This window comes from Solanum tuberosum, unplaced genomic scaffold (assembly GCF_000226075.1).
Source record: "Solanum tuberosum cultivar DM 1-3 516 R44 unplaced genomic scaffold, SolTub_3.0 scf00127, whole genome shotgun sequence".
NCBI classification, from domain to species: Eukaryota; Viridiplantae; Streptophyta; class Magnoliopsida; order Solanales; family Solanaceae; genus Solanum; species Solanum tuberosum.
This window is the reverse complement of record NW_006239058.1, coordinates 1,185,647-1,210,817: the sequence shown is the minus strand read 5'-3', so window position 1 is coordinate 1,210,817 and position 25,171 is coordinate 1,185,647. Positions and strand designations below refer to the sequence as shown.

The 25,171-nt window shown below is 30.8% G+C and overlaps 3 protein-coding genes across 4 annotated transcripts; all 3 read right to left on the bottom strand.

The window, feature by feature from the left end:
• Positions 1-541: 541 nt before the first annotated feature.
• LOC102599718 (gamma carbonic anhydrase-like 2, mitochondrial) lies at positions 542-6,962 on the bottom strand. Its single transcript, XM_006351454.2, has 2 exons — positions 6,490-6,962; positions 542-1,235 (listed from the first exon to the last, which is right to left on the bottom strand). The coding sequence occupies exons 1-2, from the start codon at positions 6,869-6,871 to the stop codon at positions 859-861; spliced, it is 759 nt and encodes a 252-aa protein (XP_006351516.1). The 5' UTR covers positions 6,872-6,962; the 3' UTR covers positions 542-858.
• A 1,398-nt stretch (positions 6,963-8,360) lies between these two features.
• LOC102588157 (truncated transcription factor CAULIFLOWER A-like) lies at positions 8,361-11,845 on the bottom strand. 2 transcript variants are annotated; one of them, XM_015310517.1, is made up of 8 exons: positions 11,608-11,845; positions 11,381-11,459; positions 10,768-10,829; positions 10,222-10,321; positions 10,034-10,075; positions 9,260-9,301; positions 8,751-8,819; positions 8,361-8,619 (listed from the first exon to the last, which is right to left on the bottom strand). In XM_015310517.1, exons 1-8 carry the CDS (start codon positions 11,787-11,789, stop codon positions 8,593-8,595), a joined length of 603 nt encoding a protein of 200 aa, XP_015166003.1. In that variant the 5' UTR covers positions 11,790-11,845; the 3' UTR covers positions 8,361-8,592. The 2 variants fall into 2 exon arrangements, with proteins under 2 accessions (XP_015166003.1, XP_015166004.1); XM_015310518.1 differs by lacking the exon at positions 10,034-10,075.
• A 10,186-nt stretch (positions 11,846-22,031) lies between these two features.
• On the bottom strand, positions 22,032-22,544 carry LOC102599395 (uncharacterized). The gene has a single exon (XM_006351453.2). It carries the CDS (start codon positions 22,342-22,344, stop codon positions 22,135-22,137), a length of 210 nt encoding a protein of 69 aa, XP_006351515.1. The 5' UTR covers positions 22,345-22,544; the 3' UTR covers positions 22,032-22,134.
• Between the last annotated feature and the right edge of the window lie 2,627 nt (positions 22,545-25,171).

Here is a 25,171-nt window from a genome sequence, read left to right as displayed (position 1 = left end):
TTGACCCTTTTACATTCACAAGAGTTTTTTATGCTCTTCATCTTGGAAAATTAAGGAACATTGCCTCTGACGGCTTCCATCTGATGGTCACTTATTTATTCGAGAATTAATGATCAAAAATACATCTAAACTATTATTTTTTTACGAGTTTCATATCTCAAACACCTGCCTATACAATTACTCTCTTTTTATTGAAACACAATTCATTGTTGAATTGGTCTACATGCACCTGTTGTCTTGTCGAGTGGGAACAATATTTGGCCAACTCAGCATTGAAGTGTGTTTTAATACAAAAGGATATCTCAAACACCTACCTAAACAATCACTCCATTTATATTGAAGCACACCGAGAACAATATTTGACCAACTCAACATCAAAGTGTGTTTTAATACAAAATGAGTAATAGTTTAGGTAAGTAAAGGAAACAATAAATAGTTGAGATAAGAAACTTTGCGGGAAAAAAATGATACTGGCAGTATTATACTACATTTCGAATTCCCGTCCAAATTTTGGAGAACAATCAATGGATTGAACTTATTATGTCTTCAAGCAAAACCACAAATGCTTACGATTAGCTCATGCGGCCATTCAAGTTCCTGTGCATTAACCAGAGAGGTTTACACAATGATCCAGTTACCTACATCTCTTCATCTAATTTAATACAAGAAATCTCGAAACATATTCGAGATGTATTGATGTCCAAATTGATGACCGAAAACACAACGGAGTGTTAGAAGAAAATCCTTGAACAGAGAACAAACATTTGCTCCGCCGGATCAACAGACCCTAAGTTTCACTTACGAGTCTTATAATTTTCTTATTTCCTCCCAACAAGTACAATCGAAAAAACAAAAATTCTAAATCGAAATACCAAATGACTTCTTAAGCTTCTCAACTTCCAAATATACGGTGGAGTAAGGCAGAAATTCTGAGTGGTGAGCATTGGCCAAATCATTTATTGCAGTAGAAAGCTTAGGTATCTCTTTTATCTCTTCATGGGTCAAGGTCCTGACAAATCTTGCGGGATTCCCAGCCCAGAGTTCACCAGTTGGAATCCTCCTCCCAGGTGGGAGCACCGACCCAGCCTCAAGGATAGAGTTAGTCTCCACCAATGAACCTTCCATAAGGATAGAGTGCTGGCCAATAATGCATTCTGGCTCAATTGTGCAGGATCGCAACAGACAGTATGCACCAACTGTAACGTACCTGTCTACTACTGTTTCTGCTGGCAGCCCTGTTAAATCAAAAGCAAAAATTAAAGCGTCACATATTCCAAAGAAACTGCAGCTTGATCCGGTTAGGAACAGATAAAGATAGACAATATAATATAACATTCTGCATAGCTGGAAATCTTAGTTGGACTAGGAAGGAAATCAGCTTTACTTGAGGGAAGGTCACCTTAAATTGCTCCAAGAAAATGCAGCTTCTAAGTAAAATTAATAATATGCAGCAACTACAGACAATCATGAATATAAACTCTTAAAAGATCTGACTTCTGAGATGGAGTTGGTAAAAGATTCATCAACATTGATACTTGTCTGCTCTTTACTATGAAGATATGTGTTGGGAAAGAATGAAAAGACAGATCTTTATGACATTTAGGAAGAAAAAAAAGTAAAAGTTGTTGCAGGAACAGGCAGCTGCAGGATTGTAATTACTTTCTTTAACATTCATGTATTATAGCACTCTTAAAAACTCTCATTTAGCATTGGATGACTTAATTCTCCAAAAGCCTTAGCTGGGTCACCTGGGGAATTACTATAGACAGCCCATAGATGAGCCACACTAACAAAAAGGCTTGGAAGGAGGCAAAGACAAGATGAACTGCAGCAAAAGGTGCGAAAATAAAATTCTGTTTTTGTGGGCTAAACTTTTAGTATATCCATTATGTCATAGTTTTGCTTATACCAAACCTCTTAATTTTAAGAGTGCTGCAACCATAGTTCAAGCTTTTGATAGACTCTCCTACTACTTTCTTCCATTAAAATAATATCATTTGCAAAATAGTATGCACCATAGAATCTCCTGTATAGCGTGTACTATTGGCTAGTACATCCATAATGAGCTTAAGCAAGTATAGGTTAAACCGTTCAAGAAAGATTTATAATATAAAACACGCTAACCAACTACCATGAAAAACTCCTCTACGACTCCTCCCGCTGATCTCACACTTGTGACAACTCCTTCATATATCACTTAAAGCATTTACATTTAAAAATCAATCATTTCTTCTCCAGTACCGAGTAAAAGGCTTTTCTTGACACTTAATCAAATGGATTCTCTAGGTAATTAAAAATCATTTGAAGATCATTCTCCTCCCCCTGTATATTTATCAATCTTTGCAGAAAATCTGTAACCTCTTTTTTTTTTTTTTGAGAAAGAAATCTAAAACCTCTTTTGTATATTAACCACGCATAAAAATTAATACTTTATAGCGTTAAATTAATTCTAAACCAGAAAATATTAAGAACATGACCACTGGAATGGTTTCAAGTTTTAAGCAACAGAGCAGTCGTTTAAGAATGAAATCAGCAAAATCATAGGAAATTGTGTGGACTCTTCACTTTTGATGCCGCACCCGTGTCGGATTATCCAAAAATAAACTACTTTTGGAGAATCCAGCACGCACCTATTGACATTTTCTGAGGAGTCCTAACATAGGACCACAGTCCGAACTTCAATATTACGTCATTTCAGATTGAGTTATTTAGGTTGCTAACAGAAAATATGAACTTTACCATTCTCAAAAAAAAAAAAAAAAAAAGAATATATGATTTTGTAGGGTAGTTTTGTCATTACAAAGTTATGGTGAGAGGCGGCACTCATTTTCTTCAATCTCAAGATTTTTGTGGTTACTCATTCCTAGACATCTAAACCAGCAGCATAAAACATGAATATGAGAGGTATATCTGTGTAAGTTATGTTACCCCTTGTCTTTCTCAAAAAGATTAAAAAAAACTTCCTCAAAAAGTTATGTTATCCCTTGTGAGAGGATAAAGCATCCCACAGCTCTCCACCACAACACAATAAAATGAATGCTTTTGCTAAAAATCATATTCCCCTTCTTTTATGTTTTTTAATTAGAAAAACAATAATCACTACTCTCTCTAGTCCATATTAAGTCTATAGTTGGGACTTTTTTCATAGTTCAAAATAAGTCAATTATTCAAAGTTCAAGAGAAATTGTTGGGACTTCTTTTCATATTTACCCTTCATTTAATGAGGTTCTTAGCTACTTTACATTTTCTAGGAGAATAGTTTGGGAATGATCAGAAGGGTTATAGTAGAAAGTAGCCTTTGATTCGTGTCCTTAAACATTTTTCTTAAGGGGTGAGTCCTACCTCAACAATTCACTTAATATGCACTAGAGGGAGTACTAAAAACTAGGAGAACAATAATCTTAACCCATGTAATGAGTCACAGGCACTCCTAGATGTAATAATTTGTTATTTACATTCTCCTTCGTCCACGTCACTACAATCTCCTTTGTGGCTGCCGCATACTTCTCCTTTTAACAAAGAGCCTTAGACCCTCTTTACCTCATACGTTTTCCCTTCAACCAAAGAGCCTTGAACCCTCTTTCTTCCCTCTGCAACTCACCATATTCCCATTTCCTTCACCAAGGAATTGCTCAAAGTCTTTATCCTCTTTCTTCTCAGCATACCTATTACTTGTTTTCTTCAGAATTGTATGCTTTTGAGATTTACTCCTCTTTAGGGGGCTTTTATCCATGAAATTTTTTCACTTAAACATGTTTCGCCATAAAATTCTGGAACATTTTGTTTTCTCTTTTTTCAAGAACTTCCAGAAATTCCAAAAACAACAAAAAACTGCTTTTTTTCACTCTGAGTTACTCACAAAAATTTTAAAACAACTCCAGTTAATTTCATGGTAAACACTTGCAATTTCCAAATATCATTTTCACTTTGAAAACAAAAACTATTTTTTTCTATTTTCATAATGAAACATGGCCAAACGCCTACTTATATTTTTGACTGACTAGACAAGATTACACTTGATCTTAGCCAAAAGGAGACAAGATTGAAGATTAGTTATTGTTATCACATCACATTAGGTTCAGTGTTTGTCATTAGTCTTTTCAGTCTGGTTACTGTTATGTCAACATCAAGACAAGTGTGAGATTTACATAACCCCTACTTCTGGAGAACTCTAAATCACGTCGAAGGATAAAATGATTACTAGCATAGTAATGAAACAAAGGGATGAAACGAGCCCTATTAGAACAGAATGGAGGTAGAAGATCCATACAGGCTACAGCTAACCCCAAAGGTTTGGACTTGAGAAGCAATTGATTGATTAATTTTTTTTTTTACGACCATAGGTGTCCAGGACAGCCTGCGCCCATCTTAATTATTCCACTAGATACCTACTACCTTCCACCAGCACATGCATCGGGTAACTATATTCACTAAGACTTAGGTAGATGGAAGAAATCATGATGTGTTTTTTGTGTCTATTGTGATTTGCACTTGAGATCACAATTGATTGATTAATTTTCTTTTCTTTTTATAGAGTAATGGATTCATTTTGAAGAGATAAATGTCATGGAAGGATGAAATTCATAAGCAAAACAAATATGAAGATGTGTTTTTGTTTCACAAAATAAAAGTACTTCAATGGGAAAATATGTATGCTTGAGGATTGAAACATTGTTGATAGACAGAACCCCAAAAAGAGAGAGGTCTGTGCAATGTTTAAGGTCGCAACTCGCATGTGACTATAGGTACCAGGATAAAACCTGAGTGGAAATTTGTGTAATTAACCATTGACTTCCGGAACTCTTAGGACACTATGCAGAGTTCTTTCTAAAGTTTCCATCTGAGCTTCACAAATTATACAAATTCCTTATATTGAAGCCCTTGGGCAGGCAACTGGGATTTGACAAGCTAATTAAGCCAATTCTTCCAAGGTAAAAATATGTTAACGATGCTTACTGTTATCATCAATACAAACATGTGTATAGGTGTAAACTAAAAGATCCTAATTACCAACCATATTTTTTGTCAAAATAACCTAACATTGTAGAATATATTTGACAAACAATCTTTCAAGAGCATATTAGTTCCACAATTAAGATTGCATTCTTGCTTAAACACTTCACTTACTTATTTACTCACTTCCTGTACTTCCATATATCTATTCACAATGACTCACTCACTGCACACTAGTAAAATGACAATCTGGAGAAAAGTAACAAGCAATTAATAATTCTTATTAATAGCTTTCCTTATTTTCCTGAAGATTTTTCTGCTGAACACTGTAAATCACTAAGAAAGTTGAGCTTATATTCAAGTCAAGGCCCCCTTGATTCTGAGTGTGGAAGTGAGAATTGAACTGCTTTTAGTCTGAAGCAATAAAACGTCGGAGCAAGAGATGTGTACTTCTTTGTTGTCTTGCATTTGTGACAGAAACACAAGGAAATAAAAAATCTGACTGAATTTTACCACTCTCCCCATCCTCTTCTTAATGATTTGAAGTTGCAATTCCTCTACAGCTCTACTGCAATGACATTATCCTTCACTCCTACTTCTATGCTACGGCTTATAAGTAGCATTGCACTAGAGCCCGTTTCCATTTTCTAGAGCTTTGAAATTGCATTTCCTGTAGAGCTTTGCTGCAATAACCTTCTTCCCTTCGTCCTCCCATTTGGAAACTACATCACTTCAATAACCTGTCATTTTGCTTCTTGCTTAAAGCCCCAAACCTTGAAAAGTTTCAGTTCCTCTTTAAAACATTGGGTATTAAGGCTTATGTTGTCTTGCTGCAGTTAGCATACCTTGGAGATCTACACTATGTTTTTTATGCATTAAAAATTTCAGTTGTGTTGTCTAGACATTTTTTTACTTCACGTAAGTGCCCCTCTTTTATGGTAAAGACGAGATAGATAATAAAAATTCAACACCTATCCCTAACAGAACCAATTTGTTCCAATTTTATCAGATGTCCCAAAAGGGACTATCCTTAATTGAACCAATTACCTAAACCATGATTCAATGGTCACTTGACTTACAAGCTTTCTACGTGTTTAAAAGCTTCCGACAGAAATATATATCATGTTAAATGTAAGGTTCTAATCAGTGAACATTCAACAAGATTTCCAGATTTCTTGAGTTGATGTAGTCATTTGACTTTGGAACATGAAACATCATTTAGACTCAAAGGCTACAATCTTCACTAAGTTCCATAATCCTTCTAAATACAATTTTGTTCTCAGCAACACAGTCATAGTACCTTAACATACTACCCGTTTCATTCACAAATCATGTTATCCCTATCAATATCCAACTGATTCACCTAAGCAATGAATTGCCGAAATTCCCTTGACATAAATAAATTAAAATCAAAACATCATTTAAATCAGCTAAGCTAATAGTGCACAATAAGCTCATTGTGATGAAATATACTCAAATCTTATCAACAAACAGCACAAATGTACTTAAGTCAAGCGAGGAAAATGAACTAATCACCTGTAGGAGAAGACCAAGCAGCGTGAACCACACATTTTTCCTGAATGCTAGAGCAGAACCCTACTGTAATCTTATTTAGATCTCCTCTTAGGACTGCTCCGTTCCATACAGAAGCGCTGTCACAGACAGTCACCTGACCAGCAAGGACAACATTCGGCGCCACGTAGGCATCGACGGCGATTTTCGGTGCCCACTGACCTAGTGGAATGATCCTCCTCTGCCCTCTATAGTCCCACTTCACTCGATCCGGCGATTCATTTATTGCCGCCTGAGCTTCCGTCGCCAGCGTGCGGCGGATGAGATTGTGACTCTGGTGGTGGCGGAGGTGACCGGAGAGAGTTGTTGCTATTACTCTTCTCGATAATCTACCTAGTGTCGCCATTGCAGATTTTGAAGCGGCTTCTGTGCGTGTGAGATAGAGAAAGGGATTTTTGCGAGCTCACAAATGGAGGTGAAATGAAATGATTCAATAGGATCGTGGACTTGAACGTATTTTTCGATTTCTTCTAGGGGTGCTTGAGGAAAAGCATGAAATAGAATTTTTAGTCCAAAAAGAAGAAATAATTACATTTTGGCGCCAATACGTTTCTGATAGTTGTATGAGCCCCTAAAACATTTCATAATTATAGTCTATGCGCCTTTATTTAAGGGATAATAGCACTTTTGATCCTTAATTATTGATATATTCTAAACAAAATTACTTTTGAACTTTGGCAATGCAACAAAGTTAAATATAAGTTGAAGTAATACTTGTTTAGCTAAACTTTCATACCATGTACAGTACTTTTTTATTTGTGATTTAAAAATCATGAAGATTTAATAATTATAATTTTGTAATTATTTGATCAAACGGTAAGATTGAATATAACATAAAGTTATATCAGTTTATCATGACTTATATACCATTGTCCCAAAGATAGGGTACTATGAGTAACATGAATTAGACAAGGGAGAAAGATATAAATAGTAAACGAAATAAATAAAAGAGAGGTGCAAAAAAAAACAAGTAAATTAAATTTAGACTAGGTGTCTAATATAATTGAAAGGTTGAAACCATAAAGATCTAGTATGATTTGTGATTTGTCTAAGAAAATAGTCTGGTCGAATATAGTTTGAAGTCATATTGTTTTGATATAATTTGTATGCTACAGATCTGAAATGTAGTTTCCCCTCTTTGTAGCTTTAAAATTATATAAAACCGCGACAATTTGATATGAATAATTCAATATGATAACTAGGTTGCATATAATGTCATACTCACTTAACATTGATTTTAATTTTTCACTTATCAACGTCTTTTTACCATTTATACACCACTCAACTTATTGAGGATATGTTAGTCCCTTTTTTTAAAAAAAGAAAATTAAACTAAAAACATTCAGTTTCACAGAAATATCATAAAAGGAAAGAACACTAAAGTACCAGAGCCAAAGTAGTCCTTTTGATGAGTATTTGAGATTTAATTTGGTGTGTTCTTGCAATTATACATCTTCAAATAGAAAGAAGCAAAAAGTTCTTTAAGTTTGACGAATTGAATTATAACTCATTATTTTTTGTCTTGACATAATCTATCTTAGCCCATGCAAACTTCTGAAAAAAATTGAATAATAATTTATTTATTGATCAATCTGTTGCCTATTTATAACTTACTTTTTCATCTACAATTTTTATTTTTTTTTTAATGTCTATTACACGCTTTCCCCAATTTCCCTTTTCAATCCATCAATATAATGGTAAAGGGTTAAAAGAAAATGGAAAATAATATCAATTTCTTTTTGCAATATACCACAAAACCAAACTATACAATATTTCATATATAGATTATAAATATATAATCAGATGCATATCATGTAATTAAAAGCTGCTTAGAATTGGACAAAAAATTTCTAATTCAAATTATAATATTAACATAGTACATTTTTTTTCCCTTTTCTTAATTCAACATTGACTTGGAATAAAAATTCTAGACAATAAATAAGTACATTCAAACAACACGAAAAGATTGTCATCTTAAATATACCGTACACACTATTTTATAATATATACTAAGTATACGTTCACTTAAGGTAGGCTCTTTAATTACACGACCATATAATTGAAAATCTATAAATCATATATTATTCTTCGTCCCTACACAACCAGAAAGAAAGCAAAAAAGAGACAAAAGAAAAAAGGGAAGTGTTAGAATAATCAAATTGATAAAACATGAATAATACATATAATTAATAAAAGATATTCATAGACTTATTAAATTAGTTTACCTTAGAAAGTAACTCACTTGCTTCTGAATCAAGAATCCTTGAACTCCCTTCTATTTCAGACAACCTTACCTGCATTGTGAAATAAATAATTGTGTAAAATTAACTATAAAGGTATCAAACAGTTAAGTTTAGTATAGGTGTTTAACTAATCAAATTAATATTCAACAAATGTAGCTTCGCACTTAATGTGAGTATGTGACTTTGTTTTTTCCAACTTTTCTATAGTACATTAGAAAAATATTATTGGAAAAATAAGAGTTAGTTTCTTTTTAAAATTTGAGAGTACTGAATATTTTAAATTTAAACAAAATTTAAAAATATAAAAAATGTCATAATGAAATAAGTGAGGCATATTTACATCTCTTCCTCTTCAAGTTTATAAAATGTTAGTATTATACAGTTGCTTCCAAATTAACGTGATGCTCTGTGGTCAAATGATTAACATATAGCTCGAGACTAGACTATTGAAATAATGAGAAAAATATGGAAATACATATAAGCACACTCACTTGCTTTTGAAGATGGATGTTCTCCTCATGAAGGATTTTATGCTGCATAAGTAAGATGAATACACAATTAAGCTCATTAATGAAAATGTATAGTTAATTACTTTCTTTTTAGATTACATTAATGTGTTTTTCACTTTCTCTTAACTTTCTAAATCATTAACATTTTGCATTGGTCTTTTAATTAATTAGTTGTATATATGCTTAGCTATTTCTATGGGTGTCTTTGATAGGGAGGAACATATTTTTTCGAGAAAAAATTAAGTTCATTGTCTTCTTTCAATTCAGTCAACGTCTCAGATTCCCATATCCCTTGATCATTCCACGCCGAACCTCCACTCTTCATCTTATCTCACCTTCATAATATTACATTAACTTACACATAAATGTTCTTGGTGTATTATTTTTTTAATTCCTTATCAACCCCTAAACATAAGTAAGAAACTCGTTGTTTATCAAACAATTATTTTCTAGAAAAAATATTTTCCTTCATACCAAAACCAAACACACCCTAATAGAAAATTAAAACTCCAATAAACTATTAATAAACAAGCATCAACCAATACAAAATATTAATTAACCCACATAATTTGCATAAGAAATTCCAAATTAACTAATAACTATAAATTACAATAATTAGGAACTTAAAAAATCTCTCTCTCAACCAATACAAAATATTAATAACCCACATAATTTGCATAAGAAATTCCAAATTAATTTATTCTTTTTGTAAAATTAAATTTTAAAAATTGTTTTCCTCATTAATTAGAGTCTCACCCTTCTCTTAAGCCCGTGAATATGTTCGGAAATGATACGTCTCTGTTACATGAGAGTAAATAAACTATAATTAGATTTAGTTCTTAATTATATATCAAGAATAATATTTGGTGGAAATCAATTAAAATTAAAAAAAATTATATGTATATAATTAAGTTTTTATTGTAAATATATAACTTAATTATAACCTTTTTAGATCGAATGCGTTCAACCCCAATTCTGAGTTGACGCTCCAATTGCTTCAATTCTTTCATGCCAAGACTTGATAACTCTTCTCCAGCCAAATGCCTGCCCAAAATATATAAAGTTATAGATATATACCGTTCAACCAACTAGTTTATATATAAAACATATATATTATCCGTGTATAAGTATATTTATTATAAAGTATATGCACAATATATATAAACTTTGTACATATTTTGCAAATTAGATGATCGAATCGTTCAGATTTGTATACTACAACAAAGATGATATTTAGTGGTAATTAAGTTAATACTATTAACTTCACAGTTGGTAAAATAAAAGTGCAAGTTATAAAATACTCATACTTATTATTATTGTTAAATATAATATATCACCAACTATTTTATTATTGTTAAGTAATTACAACAAAATTCTTTATTTATTATAGTGATAATTATCCATGTCCTAAATTTGTTTCATTACTCCACTCAAAATATTTTTAAACAAGAGTAATATAAGAAAATTAAACAGAGATCATAATTACGTACTTATCTCTGGCTTCAAGTTCATGTATTGTTCTTGTCATATCATCAATCTTTGTTCTCCAAACCTAATCCATGAGAAGAATTAATTAATACTCATCAGAATTAACCAAACTACATATTTAGTTAGAAAAAAAAAAAGTTACCCTGGCTCTTATCAGAAGTTTATTAATTTTTAGAGAAGACTCAAATATGTCATGAAACTTTTTAGAAAAGATCAATTTAATCATTCATTAAAAGTTTACTCATCAGCCATTTTCGTTTGAGAAAAGGCTCCATGCTATTATTTATTAACTGAAAATAGTTTCGATTTTGTAAAATTAATTTTTTACACATGGTCAATTATGATTCGGCCACATCATTAATTAAATCATTTTTTTATCAGGAAAAAGACTCAAATATGTTATCGAACTTTAAAAAAGGCTCATCTATATCATCCATAAAAGTTTGACTCAATATTTATGCTATTTCAGTTAACATATAATGACATAGCATTTTTCTCAAACGAAAATGACATAGATGAGTCAAACTTCTAACGGATGACATTGATAAACTTTTTCTCAAAGTTTGATGACATATTTGAGTAATTCGTTAAGAGGAAATTAAAGTAATTAATTACCTCCATAGCTCTGAGGCCTTGGTCGCTATTTTTGGACAATCCAACTTCATTCTTGTACCTTAAAATAGTCCTTTCGATGCTACATCGATCCATTAATTTTTTAAAAAAAACCATTAATCTCATGATTGTGTCATAAACAAATATAATCGAGCACCACGAGTATATATAACTGAACTCACAGAACTTGTCCTAATAAAAATTAGTACAAAGAGTGTGAGACGACTTACTCATGACTCGCGAAATTGTAAGCTTTGCCGGAAGGAGAGAAAAGAAGAAGGGCAACTTCAGCATCACATAGAATAGAGAGTTCATAAGCTTTTTTAAGTAAACCATTTCTTCTCTTGGAGAAGGTAACTTGCCTGTTTGTTTGATTCTCTATTCTCTTCAATTCCACTTTCCCTCTCCCCATTCTTCAAATGATAGATAATTTAATGGAGTATTGTTCTTTTTCCCCTTCCTTTTATTTTACCTAAGAAATTGAATAAACGCACCATATTATATATATACACATGTAATTTTAATTTATTCGACCCTCGAATTATGTCATGACCTCATCATGGCCAATCTTGACGTAATATCTTAATTATGTAGTACTAAACTTTTTTTTCCTTGTAAACCAAGGTTTAATGTAATTTGACCTTACCTTTTTTTTAAAAAATAAAAATAAAATAAATTATCCCTCCCTAGGAGCTCCCACCCCTTTTGCTCCCTTGGTGACTCAAACTCGCAACCTTCGGGTTGGAAGTGAGGGGTGCCTACCATCCGAGCAACTTCATCTCGTCTGACCTTACCTCATGATAGGTTGCTCATGTATTTTTTTTTTTAACTAATCATGGTTTTCTTAAAAAAATATTTTGGGTAAAATTATTAGGCGGACATATTATTGACACTTTAAAACTTGAAAAGGCTTAGATTCTAAGAGCGTTGCTGAAAGGCAAAAGCTTCTTGTTTTATTTTTTAAAAGAAAAAAGCATCAAGATTTCGCGATTTGTTGTTGAATTTATTCTATTTTCAACACCATTCTAAATATTATACCTTAAAGATCGAGAGCCGAGGACTCTAAGTCTCTAAACTAAACGATCTTTAGCATATGATATTTTTAGTTCAGTTTAGAATTTGAGCGAGTTCACCATGACGGATTAAAAAAAGGATATTCTATCTCACAATAATTATTGGTACTAACTAAAATGTTCGTTATATTGAATTGTATATCAACGCATTAATTTTTATATACTTTTGTGGCCTAAATACTATGCTTGAGCTTGTTTTTATTGTTTGATGGAGAATTCACCAATTAAGCATCTTTGAATTATTAAAATCATTACCAAAAAAAAAAAAGAGATGATGTTTTTGGTCGGATTATTCGTAAGGATTAGCACTTGACATGCCCTAGGAATGAAATTCGTTGATAGACACGACAAACCTTCATTTTTTCAATATTAAATATACTTGATTTCTATTTAAGTATTTTGCTTAGATAATTTCAATTCAAAGTTCGCAAAAACTTTATGAGCGTGTTATTATTTGTCTATTAGATAATTTAGTTAACCACATGAAATATGACATCTCCTTTAATTATACATATCAACTTCGAATAGAACTGGAATTGGCGTATAATGAAAATAAAATTATATATTTTACATTTGTTTAACATAACAATCTAAAAAATGAATACATATAAGTGTGATATAACTAAAGAAAATAACATAATTTGAATAAAGTACTTATAGCGATATAACTAAAGAAAATGACATAAATTGAATAAAGTGCTTATAGCGATAACTAACAAATTTAAAAGGTATTGGTCTAGACTGAGTTGATAAGGAATAAAGTGTCTTAGTGTCAAATATAGTTAAAAGAGAATGACATCGATTTGATCCAAGAAAAGCAGGTCTCATGACCACCTACTTTTATTAGAAAATTAAGTCCAGAAGCTCTCGTATTTGTGCCTAAATGTGTGCTTGAAAAAGAAGAATGAGTCAAGGACCTTAGTGTCAAATACAATTGATTTGGACGAGGATTTTCTTGATGAGGATGAGGAAGACAATATGTTGGACATATGCTTTGATATAGTGGCTAGGGAAGGGGATATATCACCTAGGCAACAAAGAAGTGGAAGCAACAAAAGCAAAAAGAAGACATATGGAAGGCAACATAGTTGGGACGGTAAAATGACTGAGGAGTTTGTTCCAAGGCACCTACCGATGCGACAGGAAAAGCAAAATCATTTGACAGTATCAATAGGTTCAACTAGATCCAATAAATCCATAAAGAAGGTATGAATCATCAAGTGTTGTTGGAAAGGTTTGAAGAAGAAAACAAGAGAAAAATAGTTCAAGTTACTTTTGATGGGCATCAATCTTTTTTAATTCATGCTTTAGTAATAGAAAGTTTGAGGCTGGTAACTCAACTTGCTTCTTGATTGACATATTTTTACATTATTTAAGCATCCTCATTTGTAATATCATCATATACTTAGTTTTCTCTCGCTCTTATTTTCTTCATGCTGGTTAGGTAGCAGAAGTTAGGTACTTCATTAGGATTAGTAAGGTAAGGCCTAGCCCCCCTTGCTTGTACTTGTCCCTATTGATATTTTTTATGTTTAATAAAAGACCGCTAGACACTATCTAGTGGTAAAAAAAAAAGAGTTGATAAGGAATCTTTAGTACCTGTTTGGATTTGTTGGATATTTGTCATGAGTTTCTTAATATAAATATGTTTTTTTCTACAAGGAAAACATAAAGTATTCATATTTGACTAATCCTTTCTCGTAAGAAAAAGCTTAAGACTCCATAAACAAACGCTCGTTCCTTCTAACGTAATCAACATTCACAATGTAGTTCTAGAGACTTTAAGAGTTTTTGTTAGGGAAGAGAGTTTGTGGGACACAAGTGATACGTGAACCTCTTTGTATTCTAGTGAATTGGGTGATATTCTTTCTCTCTATATTTTGTACTCTCATATTTATACAGTAGATTGCTCATCTCCTTTGAAGACGTAGGTCGATTGACCGAACCACGTTAAATCTTTGTGTCATATGACATATTTCTCATTTGTCTTCTTACTCGTGGTCTCTCGAGATTTGTTTTGCTAGCTTCAGCATGACACCTAATTATTTTGGTCCAAACATGATTAGCTTGTTTTTAAGATGCTTTTGATTTTTAAGCATTTTTTGTAATTTAAAGGTGTTTGAAAAGGTTAAAAGTGATTTAAAGCACTCACTTTTAAGCCAAAAAAATGAAAAATAAATCAAAAGTAAAATATCGTCTACTTATAGTAACTTTTAGTTTTGAATTTATAAATTATTTTTTATAAATCCACTCAAACAAACCCTTGATACGGCTATAAAGCTTCTGAATTTTCCGACTTAATTATGTGAATTGTGATAAAGCCTAGAAAAATGCTATTTACGGCTATTTATTTGTTCAAGTTCAAGAAAAATTTCAATTATTTGTACAGTTATAAGAAGATCTTTACTAGATTTAAAAATATAAAATTTAATAATTATAAATTAAAACAAATATATTTCACATAAACCCTGGAAATAGTTACCAATTGAAACCTTTTACCGAAAAATTCTAAGTCATGGATATAAATTAAAATATTCTATATATTAAATTCCTTCAATTTTTTCTTTGTATACTTTCTTCATCCCATTTTAAACGTATCTTTTCCTTTTTAATTTGTCCAAAAAGAATGTCATTTTACAATAATTAGAAATAATTTAATTTTAAAATTTTTCTTTTAGTCATAATAAAATGATTTAAAACAACATAAAATATTCTAAGAATTATTTTAGACCACAAGTTTAAAAAATCTTCTTATGTAAAATTTCAAGGGCTCAGAAGAGGTTCATTTATGCTAATCAAATTAGTACTCGTGCGAAAGTATTTCCCCATAAAAGGTGTGAAGCAGGCGGAGTCTTTAGAGCAGAGATGCAGGCAGAGGGGGGTTTCTCTTCTTAAATATTATGCTAAATTAAACGGTGCCACATAAAATAAAACAGAGAAAGAATAATTTTTATATTTTATTCTTTTCATGAAAATCTTAACTATTTAACTATAAATTGGAATGGTAGGGGAGTGGGGGACATTTTAAAATTAAGTATATAATAAATCGACACGTAAGTATTTTGGATCAATGAGTAGCCCTTACTACTCATCGACACGTGTCATATGGAAGTGATTGATAGTACATCACAAAGTTTAATGTCCCAATTTAGGGATATAAAAACAGCCTCTCCAACATTATCTTAAAAAAGAGTTCATCAAACAACATAATGACTTCTTTGAAGTAATTAGGCTTTTTGGTTAATTTTGCTTTGAGGAAAGTATCTAATTTGTCGGATCATAATTAATTAACTTGTAGGACTAATTTCATGTGGTAATTAAAAAATGGAAAAGGGCCTAAAATATCCTAGAACTATTAGAAATGGTATAAAATTACCCTCTATCCATCTATTAGCCCTAAAATACCCTTGTTGCCTACCTTTAGGTCCTATATTGCCCTTTATTTTTAACGGTCCCAATTTAAACTCAATTAATAAATTCATTAATGACGTGACAATTTTCTATTGGTCAAATTTTAAATAACCTAAATTAATTTAAAAACCCACCCATTCCCAAATTAGACCCGCCCCAAATTCATTTAACCCATCTTTTATCATCGTCTTCCTCACAGCAAAATGGCAAATCATAGAGCATAAAAGCTACAACCTTTTCTTTTTCTTATTTTCATCCCACATAAATTCTTTGAAAAAGAAATAAAACCTAGATAAAGTAAAGTAATCCAAAATCGGTTTTAGCTTTTTCAGATAACAATATTGTTGTATAGTTTTGTTGTTTATCTCTAGCTATTTAATTAAGCACATTGCTTAGATCTTAGTTACTTGTTTTGGAAGTCTAAGAAAGTGGTATGTATTCTGTATTTTTTGGCAACGATTGCATAAATAAACAGAAAATCAAATTCAGTCAATGACACGAAATTCTCATCACCATTGCCCACTTACATTTGATGAGAATTAAACCAAATCTTTTGGATTACTTTATTTTGGATTCATTAGATAGATTCTACTCAAAAATTTGCTCAAGAAATATCATAATCTCCTTTATGTAAATTATCTAGGTTTTATTTCTTTTTCAAAGAATGTAGGTGGGAAGAAAATAAGAAAAAGAAAAGGTTGTATCTTTTATGCTCTATGATTTGCCATTTTGCTGTGAGGAAGACTATGATAAAAGATGGGTTAAATGAATTTGGGGCGGGTCTAATTTGGGAATGGGTGGGTTTTTAAATTAATTTAAGTTATTTAAAATCTGACCAATAGAAAATTGTCACGTCATTAATGAATTTATTAATTGGGTTTAAATTGGGACCGTTAAAAATAAAGGGCAATATAGGACCTAAAGGTAGACAACAAGGGAATTTTAGGGCTAATAGATGGATAAAGGGTAATTTTGTACCATTTCTAATAGTTCAAGGGTATTTTAGGCCCTTTTCCGATTAAAAAAGGTACATGTAAGTGATTTTCCCTTAATAAATTCATCATCTTAAATAACTAACCACAAGCAAGTATTTAATTTGTCTCCAACATCCCAATCTTCTAAAAAATAAAGTATAACTTACATAAATATCATAGTATAAAACCTAAATTACCTTCTATCCCTATTATTTTTGTAATTACATAAATTCCATATTTTTTAGACATTTCGGATACATTATTGTTGATACATTATGTATCAATCTGTTGCACTTATTAAGAAAAAAAAAACTAAAAATAAAATTAAGATCTCACAGTATCCATTTGTTGCATAAGGGAAAAAGAGCTGAAAATCAAATTAAGACCCCATAAATGAGGTTATTCCATTCCAAATTATTGTCAAGAATTCAAAATCCTATAGTGTAACAAACCAAAATATTCAAAAATTAAATTTCTTCTTCTTGTTCATCGTTCTCTCTATTTCATAAAACTTTTGTCGAAATTTTGGATAAGCGAGGTGAGTTATGAAGGATACAAAAGTGATGGAATTGTTGTTGGACAAACGATTTCTTTTGTGAATCTTCAAGTTCATCGAATATCCTTTCGATTTTGATTCAAGATTGTCGAAAATTTTGAGATTCAAAATTCTTCTCCAGTTCATTGAAGATCCTTTCCGTTTTGATTCAAAATTGTTGAAAATTTTGAGTTTCAAAATTATTCTCCTAGTTCATTGAAGATTCTTTCAATTTTGATTCAAAATTATCGAAAATTTTGAGTAGATATATCATGAAGATCCTTTCAATTTAAATTGATAAGTGTTGTATTTCTACTAGATACATTAAATAAGAAACTGTTGCTCGTAAGATTTTAGGTTTGAGATCGATACATTATTATTTGGTAATTGTTATGTATCAGATACATTTAGTATAAATTCGAATTTACGTATCATAACTAAAAAATTAGTGCATGATACATTATATGTATCTTATTTTGTTTGAGATCATGAAGATCCTTTCAATTTAAATTGATAAATGTTGTATTTCTACTAGATACACTAAATAAGAAAGTGTTGCCCATAAGATTTAAGTTTGAGATTGATACATTATTGTTTGGTAATTGTTATGTATCATATATATTTAGTATAAATTTGAATTTACGTATCATAACTAAAAAATTAGTGTATGATACATTATTATTTATGTATCTTATTTTGTTTGAGAAATACTATATTTTAAAATTAAAAAAAATACATTATACATGTAATTGTTTCAAAATAGCTTCTTTTTTGTGTGTGTGATAAATAACACAAAGTTTATGTATCAAGTACATTTCTATTGAACATGATAAAAATCAAAGACTCAACAACATTAAAGTTATGTATCAATACCTTACATATGAACATTATACCTTACATATGAACATTATACATTGCATAAAACAAAGGTTATTGTAGCAGTGATGTATCAGATCAATGATAACACTAACAAAGACTAATTTAAGACTCAAAATAAACGAGATGCATTAAAAATCTGTATTTTTGATAGTGATGGCCGTGTTATGGCAGATCCAACTTTTTTCTTCTTCTTTTTTGGACGTTTTTCAATAGTAGAAACATTAAAAGAAAATAAATATTTTTCAAGAAAAATTTTCAACAACAATATGATTAACTAAAATTGCAAAGGTTCAATAAGATTTCAATGAGGGCAGGGGCAGGGGCAGAGGTAATTTTATTTTTATTTTTTAAGATGAAAAAAATTAAAAAATAATAGTAAAAGAAATAAAAAATTGAAGCGATGGAAAGAAATCTGCCTCTTGAATAATTTGAAATCATTAATTGGAAATAGAAAAGATTTGAAATTCAAAAATAGATTAATTGATAAACTTGAGAGAGACACCTTCTGAAAATCAAAATGAATTTGAATTTGTAACTGCTAAAGAAGTGGAGAGAATTTAGGGATAAAATGGAGGAGTGAAATGGGGAGTGGAAATGTAGGCTGAAAATATGAGTGAAATATTTATGTATCCAGAAGATTTTATGAATTGGGGGAATTAAGGGATTTTTGAATTTTTTAAAAAAGATAGAAATAAATGGATATTAAGATAAGTAAATGTGTGTTTATAAGTAATTTCCCTAAAAATGTATATATATTCTTGAGATATTATTTTCAATTTATTTATTTATTTAAAATAATATTTATCTTCGTACCAAACGCATCGAGTCAATCAACAAAGCTCCATAGTCAAAGGTGATATGATATTCCTAGTACATCTCACCCAGATTGATCCCCACTAAGGAACACACTACTCAAGTGCCCTAGGAAAAGAAAGTTAATGTCCAAGTAACGTGGGAGATTTAAGAGATTGATGCCCATTTCTTTGGGCTGATTTGTCGGATTCATTGTTTATTTTTTTTATTACGTATACATAGATTATATATTAATTATACATATATTATTCATGAATTATGCTTATATTATATATTTGTTGTCTATTTTAAGTCCTATTTGAGTCAATTCTTTCTATTTAATCTGTCCCAACATTGGTCTATATACTAATTAGTTGTTTTGGAAAAGTAATCCTTCTCCGTCTGGTTGTTAATCTCATGGAATTTCGATCTACTATAAACATTAATGTAAATTGTAATCAAACGTTTGATGTCTTGTTTTAATATGAGGGTTATATACTTTTCTCACTTTTATTAGGGTGTGTCCGATATGAAAGGAAACTATTTTTTGAATTTTTCATGTTCAGTTGGTTAAATTTTTTAGAATAATATGTTTTTTAACAATAAGGAAAATAACTTTCCTAATAGAAATAAGAAAATCAAGTTCTTCAAGTGTATTCCACACTGATCATCTTATCAACACACCTCATTTTCACCCTTACGCAGAGGCATATCCAAGGGGGATCACCGGCTTCACATGAACTCATACTCCTCTCCCAAGATCATATATATAGTAGTGTTATACTTTTAAAAAATTATTGATATAAAGATGTGTAAATCCACACTCGGAGTATCATATAATGCGATGATGACTGGGTGCACCTCTCTACGTGAGGTTAGAAATTTGAATTTTATATTTCTTGTTCTCTTTTGGCATTTTAACAAATATATATATCTTAGAACCTAAATGTCGAACCGATCAAATTTATATCTTAGATCAATCTTTTTGTAATAGTGCACCCATCATTTTGAAATCCTAGATACGCCTTTGCCCTTACGCCCCAGTCCCCACGCCCACCTCCACCTCCACCTCCACCTCCACCTCCGATCATATTTGTCTATTTTTTCCTTTAGAGTTAGGGGAGGGGAATATTCGAAGATTATAAATGGTGAATACTGCATAAGTGATATGTATCATGGCATATTACGTTGTGGATATTAGGATATGAATTATGAAGTTTCTCTTTAGGAAGTCCAAATTTTTCATCCCAATCAATTTCCTTCTGGATCAAATTTAGACGTGACCTCGAAATAATAACCTTGACCTAGAATAGGTCTTTGACTTCAATTGGAACCTATCGTGTAATTAAAAATGATAAAATTAGTCATGAAAATGTGATCCGTCTAAGTTTGGAAGATTCATTGACCTGCTCACTTATTATCTTAACTCAATTTGAACCGTCAAACTTTTGTTCAACATTGGACCAAAAGGGACAAAATAGCAATTATTCATCATAGAGCTACTTTATATTTGAGTGTTTTAGTGGCATCCCATTTTCATAGTGTCCTAAGAAAAGAAAGGTTAATGTCCAAGGACCATGGAGCTTTAAGAGATTTATGCCCATTCAACTGCATGTGCTGTATACGTGATGAATGCTTTCCACTTTTATCTTTGATTTGACCATAATAATCACTATATGTGAGGAATATAATGGCATTTTGTACAAGTTTGAGACAAAATTATTATTTTTATAATTAGCTAAATATTTATTCAAAAATATAATACGGTAACGGTATGTTAATAAAAAATACTAATAACATAATTACCAGTTATTATAATTAGTTACAAAGATCAATTGGTGCAAGAAAATAAATAATAACAATGAAAACTAGCTATTTTTTCACAGTGAGCATGCATTTTCAAATATGATGACAGAGTAAACGAAGCAACATTGTTACTCGGAAGGATTAGGTAGACAGAAGTATAATTGGGGTCATGATTAATTTGCTTATTTTATAAAATATTAAAATTTGAAGTAAGTTTTAAACTTTTTTTAAAAGCTTGACAAGTATATTTTGATCAAAAACCTCCTCCTCCTCCTCCTCCTTTTTTTAATTTTTTTTTTTTTGGATTTACAAAATGGTGTCAACTTATTAGTTGCACCAGTGTGGTATCTGATACTGCTTTTGGAGCCTGATAATTTTGAATTCGTGGGGGTGGAGGGGATTTGCAGAATCGATACTAGTGACGTTGGAATATTCGAAGATTATAGATGGCAAACACTGCATCATAAAGTAAGCTTGCCCAAAAAAATAAAAAGTTAAAAACATTCACCTAATGTGATATGATAGAAGGAAATAAAGTTTATCTAAGGAATCCCCAACTTTCCATCCCAGCCGATCTCCTTTTGGATCGAGGCCAGGCGATACAAAACTAATGACTGTGACCAAGAATAGGATTTATTTTGCATAAATTTGAACTGATTGTTGCGTGATTAGGAGAAATAAAATTAACTTTATGATTATCTATTAGTGTAATAAGTACTAGGCTACTAGATTAGTAGAAGGATTAGTTTATTTATTAACTCAATTCATTTAAAATAGTCTATTTGTTCACCAACCAAATCATTAAATGGATTGCATTATTATCCCCCTCACCCTTTTTTATTTTTTTTGTCTTTCGAGATGACTCACTTGGTTCGGAGGGTAGTCAGTCATCCTCATGATTCATCCCCTCAATATCTTTTGAGTCGAGTTTATCGCATAAGATTGTGTTGTTTGCAGGCCGTGTACTTACAGGATGAAGGTTTACCCGATGCTCACCACAGAATGTTCAATCAAAAGGCAGAGGTTGTGACAGAGATTGTGGCGATGGCGGGTTATCTTGTTAGAAAAAGAAAAAAAAAACTTGCCCCATTAATCTAGACTAGGAATGGGGACAACAGTGCAGCGAAAACAACTTCATTTAGGGCAGGCACTAGGTGTTTATTTTTTTGTAAGTAATTCGAAGATGAAAAAGCAACAATCCGTCCCTGTAATTAACGATTCGTAAACAAACAAAAAGTACAAGATAATTAAAAGAGCAACAAACAGAAAATACAGATCGGAGTTTGATTAACCGGCATAAACATGAACGCCGACGGCAATAAGTAAGATAGTGATGAGACCAAAGTAAATGACGGCATGTACCAAAATAGCAGCGCCGCTCGTTTGCATCCCGCCGAACTCCACCACTTTTCCACGGCTAGGTAACTGGAACAACAGCCCCGGCGATAACAGTACGAACAGCACCACCGCTATCAACACCGGTCCCCAATCCGCCATTACAAGTAAGTAAATTAGGTTAATTAAACAGTGAGAAAGAGAAAAGAAATTGGGGAAAATGAAAATGTGAACGTCACACGGAAGTAGTGTGCGGGGCAAAAGTGAACATGAATTTGTTGGAAGTATGAGTTCACTGCCTCGTCATTCGCGCAATTTCAGTCTTGGGCTTTGATTTTTGGACGGTGACTTCTCATTCTCCCAATGCATTTTTCTTCTTTTAATTTTGGTGACATCATAATTAGATAATCCCCCCATCCAACAATAATAAATGTTCAATTATATTTGTTTATTTTATGAAATCAATGTATGATTTTCCATTTAGTTTCTAATTTATTTTTATAATTAATTATAGTCATTTTTCAATTAGATTTTTCAAGATATTGTATTTATTATATTCAAAGAGTGATTTAGTAAAATTATCTTTCTATTTATAATTTCTTAAGAAATATGCAAAGTTAACTGTGGACAAATATTGTTAGACAAAGAGAGTAATTTCGTTCTCTCAAAATAAGTGTTGTCCCAAAAACAATCACATTCATTGAGTAGGACTATTTATTATATGGATGGATAATTATATTTAATGATTTGGCTTATTAGCCAACTAATAAGCTATTGGTTAGTTCAGTATCATATTAAAAAATAGGAAAATTGTATGAAATAACAAATTATTAATTCAAATTAAATGTTATAGTCATAGTTCACTTTATTTTTAATTCAAGCAAACATCTCATTTTTTTGTCATCTGGTTCGGTATATAATTAGTCATTTTCGATATATAAAATTTGTTATGGAATGCAATTATGCAAACTATAGCTATAACATACAAATATGATTTTTATGTTTGCTATATGTGAAAGTTGCTCTTAAAAAATAACAGACAGTTGTCGAATTGTCCATTCTTCCACTTTCACTCATCATCAATATAGTAATCTCCCATCAAATAAAATATTTTTTCTAGTCCTACTTAACTTGGTGATTTAGTAATTGTAAATCACGATGAGACACATATGAAAGTCTAAATTTTGAGGGTGTCTGCACATAAGTATTTACTTAACAAATATATTTACAGTAAAAATATAACTACAATAATAATTAACGGGTTAATGGTTTACCAAATAAGAAAATTGAGCAATCTGCCCCATCGATAAACCGTTAATTGTAAAATTTTAATCTGTTCACCATTCGATAATTCAATAATAAGCCAGTTTTGTGGTTGGCTTATCGGTTACGATTTGATTTCAAGCAGCCCTACCATTGAGAAGATATTTCCTCCGTTTCAAATGAGTGTCATCTTAATAAAAATTATGTTCGTTAGGATATTAATAAATATAATATAATTTACTAAATTCTATATATTTTTTGAAAATTTATTATTATTAAAAGGATGAAGTATAAAAATATGATCAGAAAAATATATTAATTTTTTTTAAAAAAAAGTTCTAAGATACATTTGGGAGTAGAAAGTTAAAGTTACCATAAAGATGGACATTATCTTTAAAATCACATAAAGGCACCTTCTTGACCAAATATCTTCCACTCAAAATTTGGGACGAATCACCGATACAGCTTTTTAAGGGGTCGTTTTGGTTTGAGGAAAAGTTTTTGTTGGAATTAGTAGGAATTGGTTAGATATATTGAGATTATTTATATTAAGGAAAGTGCTAAATAATCAGAAAATTTGGTCAGAAAATTTAAAAAATTATAATGTTTTTTTATTTTAAAATAAACTGATTTTTTTTATTTATTTTTAGTTAAAAAGTATTAAAGTTAAAAGGATAAAAATATTTTAAAAAGTAAAATAACATAGATAAAATATCATTTTGGCCAAAAAGATTTTTCCTTATATTAATAGAGTATTAGTTTTTATTGATTGTTTAAATTATTGTATTAGAAATGATATGTTTTCTTTTTATAATTTTTAAGAAAAAGTTCTTTGTTACAAAAGTATCATCATCCTTATATAATCCTTCCACATGGTACAAATAATCTTTTCATGTCGAATATGTATTATTATTTTTTGACAAAATTTAGATTGATATGATTTTAAAAAAAATATGAACTTATGAGTCAAGTTTTATATTATTAAAAAAATTGAAATGCAACTTGAAATTTAAAATCATACTTTTAGAGGATTCAAGATTTGATTTGCAATCATAATATATAAATAATCATTGACTTTAAATCAGAACTTCAAATTTTATAACTAAACGCCTAATAAATTATTCATTTTGGTACATGGGCAAACATGATATGTAGCCCAAAGTCGATCTGGGATAAGGCCATTCCTGCAAATTATGGGCCACGTTAATATATATGTATATGTGGGCTTGAAAAATTATTTTGAAGGGAAAATTGTATGAAATAGCAAATTATTAATTTAAATTAAATGTTATAGTCATAGTTTATTTTATCTGTAATTCGTAGCAAACATTCCTTTTTTTGCCATTTGATTCGGTATATAATTAGCCATTTTCGGTATACAATTAGTCATTTTATACATTTTGGTATAAAATATATAGGAATAAGGGTCTGAAAAATACCTCAACTTTTGTCGAATTTGATGTTGTGATACTAAACTTTAATGAGGACCTATTACCTCCCTAGACTATTTAATATCGTATTTTAAATATATATATTTGCCCACGTGGACATAAAAAATAATGCAAAATTATAAATAGTATTGTGTTCACGTGGGCACATATATACTTTTAAAATACACTATTAAATAGTTCAGGGGGGTAAAAAATACGGTATTAAATAGTCTAGAGAGGTAATAGGTCCTCATGAAAGTTTAGTATCGCAACAACAAATCTGACCAAAGTTGAGG

What these genes read in the sequence shown, in the direction of transcription:
- LOC102599718 (XM_006351454.2), bottom strand. Translation starts at nt 6,871, where the DNA reads ATGGCGACACTAGGTAGATTATCGAGAAGAGTAATAGCAACAACTCTC. An exon ending in TGCTTGGTCTTCTCCTACAG is followed by an intron (nt 1,236 to 6,489) that starts GTGATTAGTTCA and finishes TTGATTTAACAG; the next exon opens with GGCTGCCAGCAGAAACAGTA.
- LOC102588157 (XM_015310517.1), bottom strand. Translation starts at nt 11,789, where the DNA reads ATGGGGAGAGGGAAAGTGGAATTGAAGAGAATAGAGAATCAAACAAAC. An exon ending in AAGGCCTCAGAGCTATGGAG is followed by an intron (nt 10,830 to 11,380) that starts GTAATTAATTAC and finishes CTCATGGATTAG; the next exon opens with GTTTGGAGAACAAAGATTGA. An exon ending in ACATCCATCTTCAAAAGCAA is followed by an intron (nt 8,820 to 9,259) that starts GTGAGTGTGCTT and finishes TTCACAATGCAG; the next exon opens with GTAAGGTTGTCTGAAATAGA.
- LOC102599395 (XM_006351453.2), bottom strand. Translation starts at nt 22,344, where the DNA reads ATGGCGGATTGGGGACCGGTGTTGATAGCGGTGGTGCTGTTCGTACTG.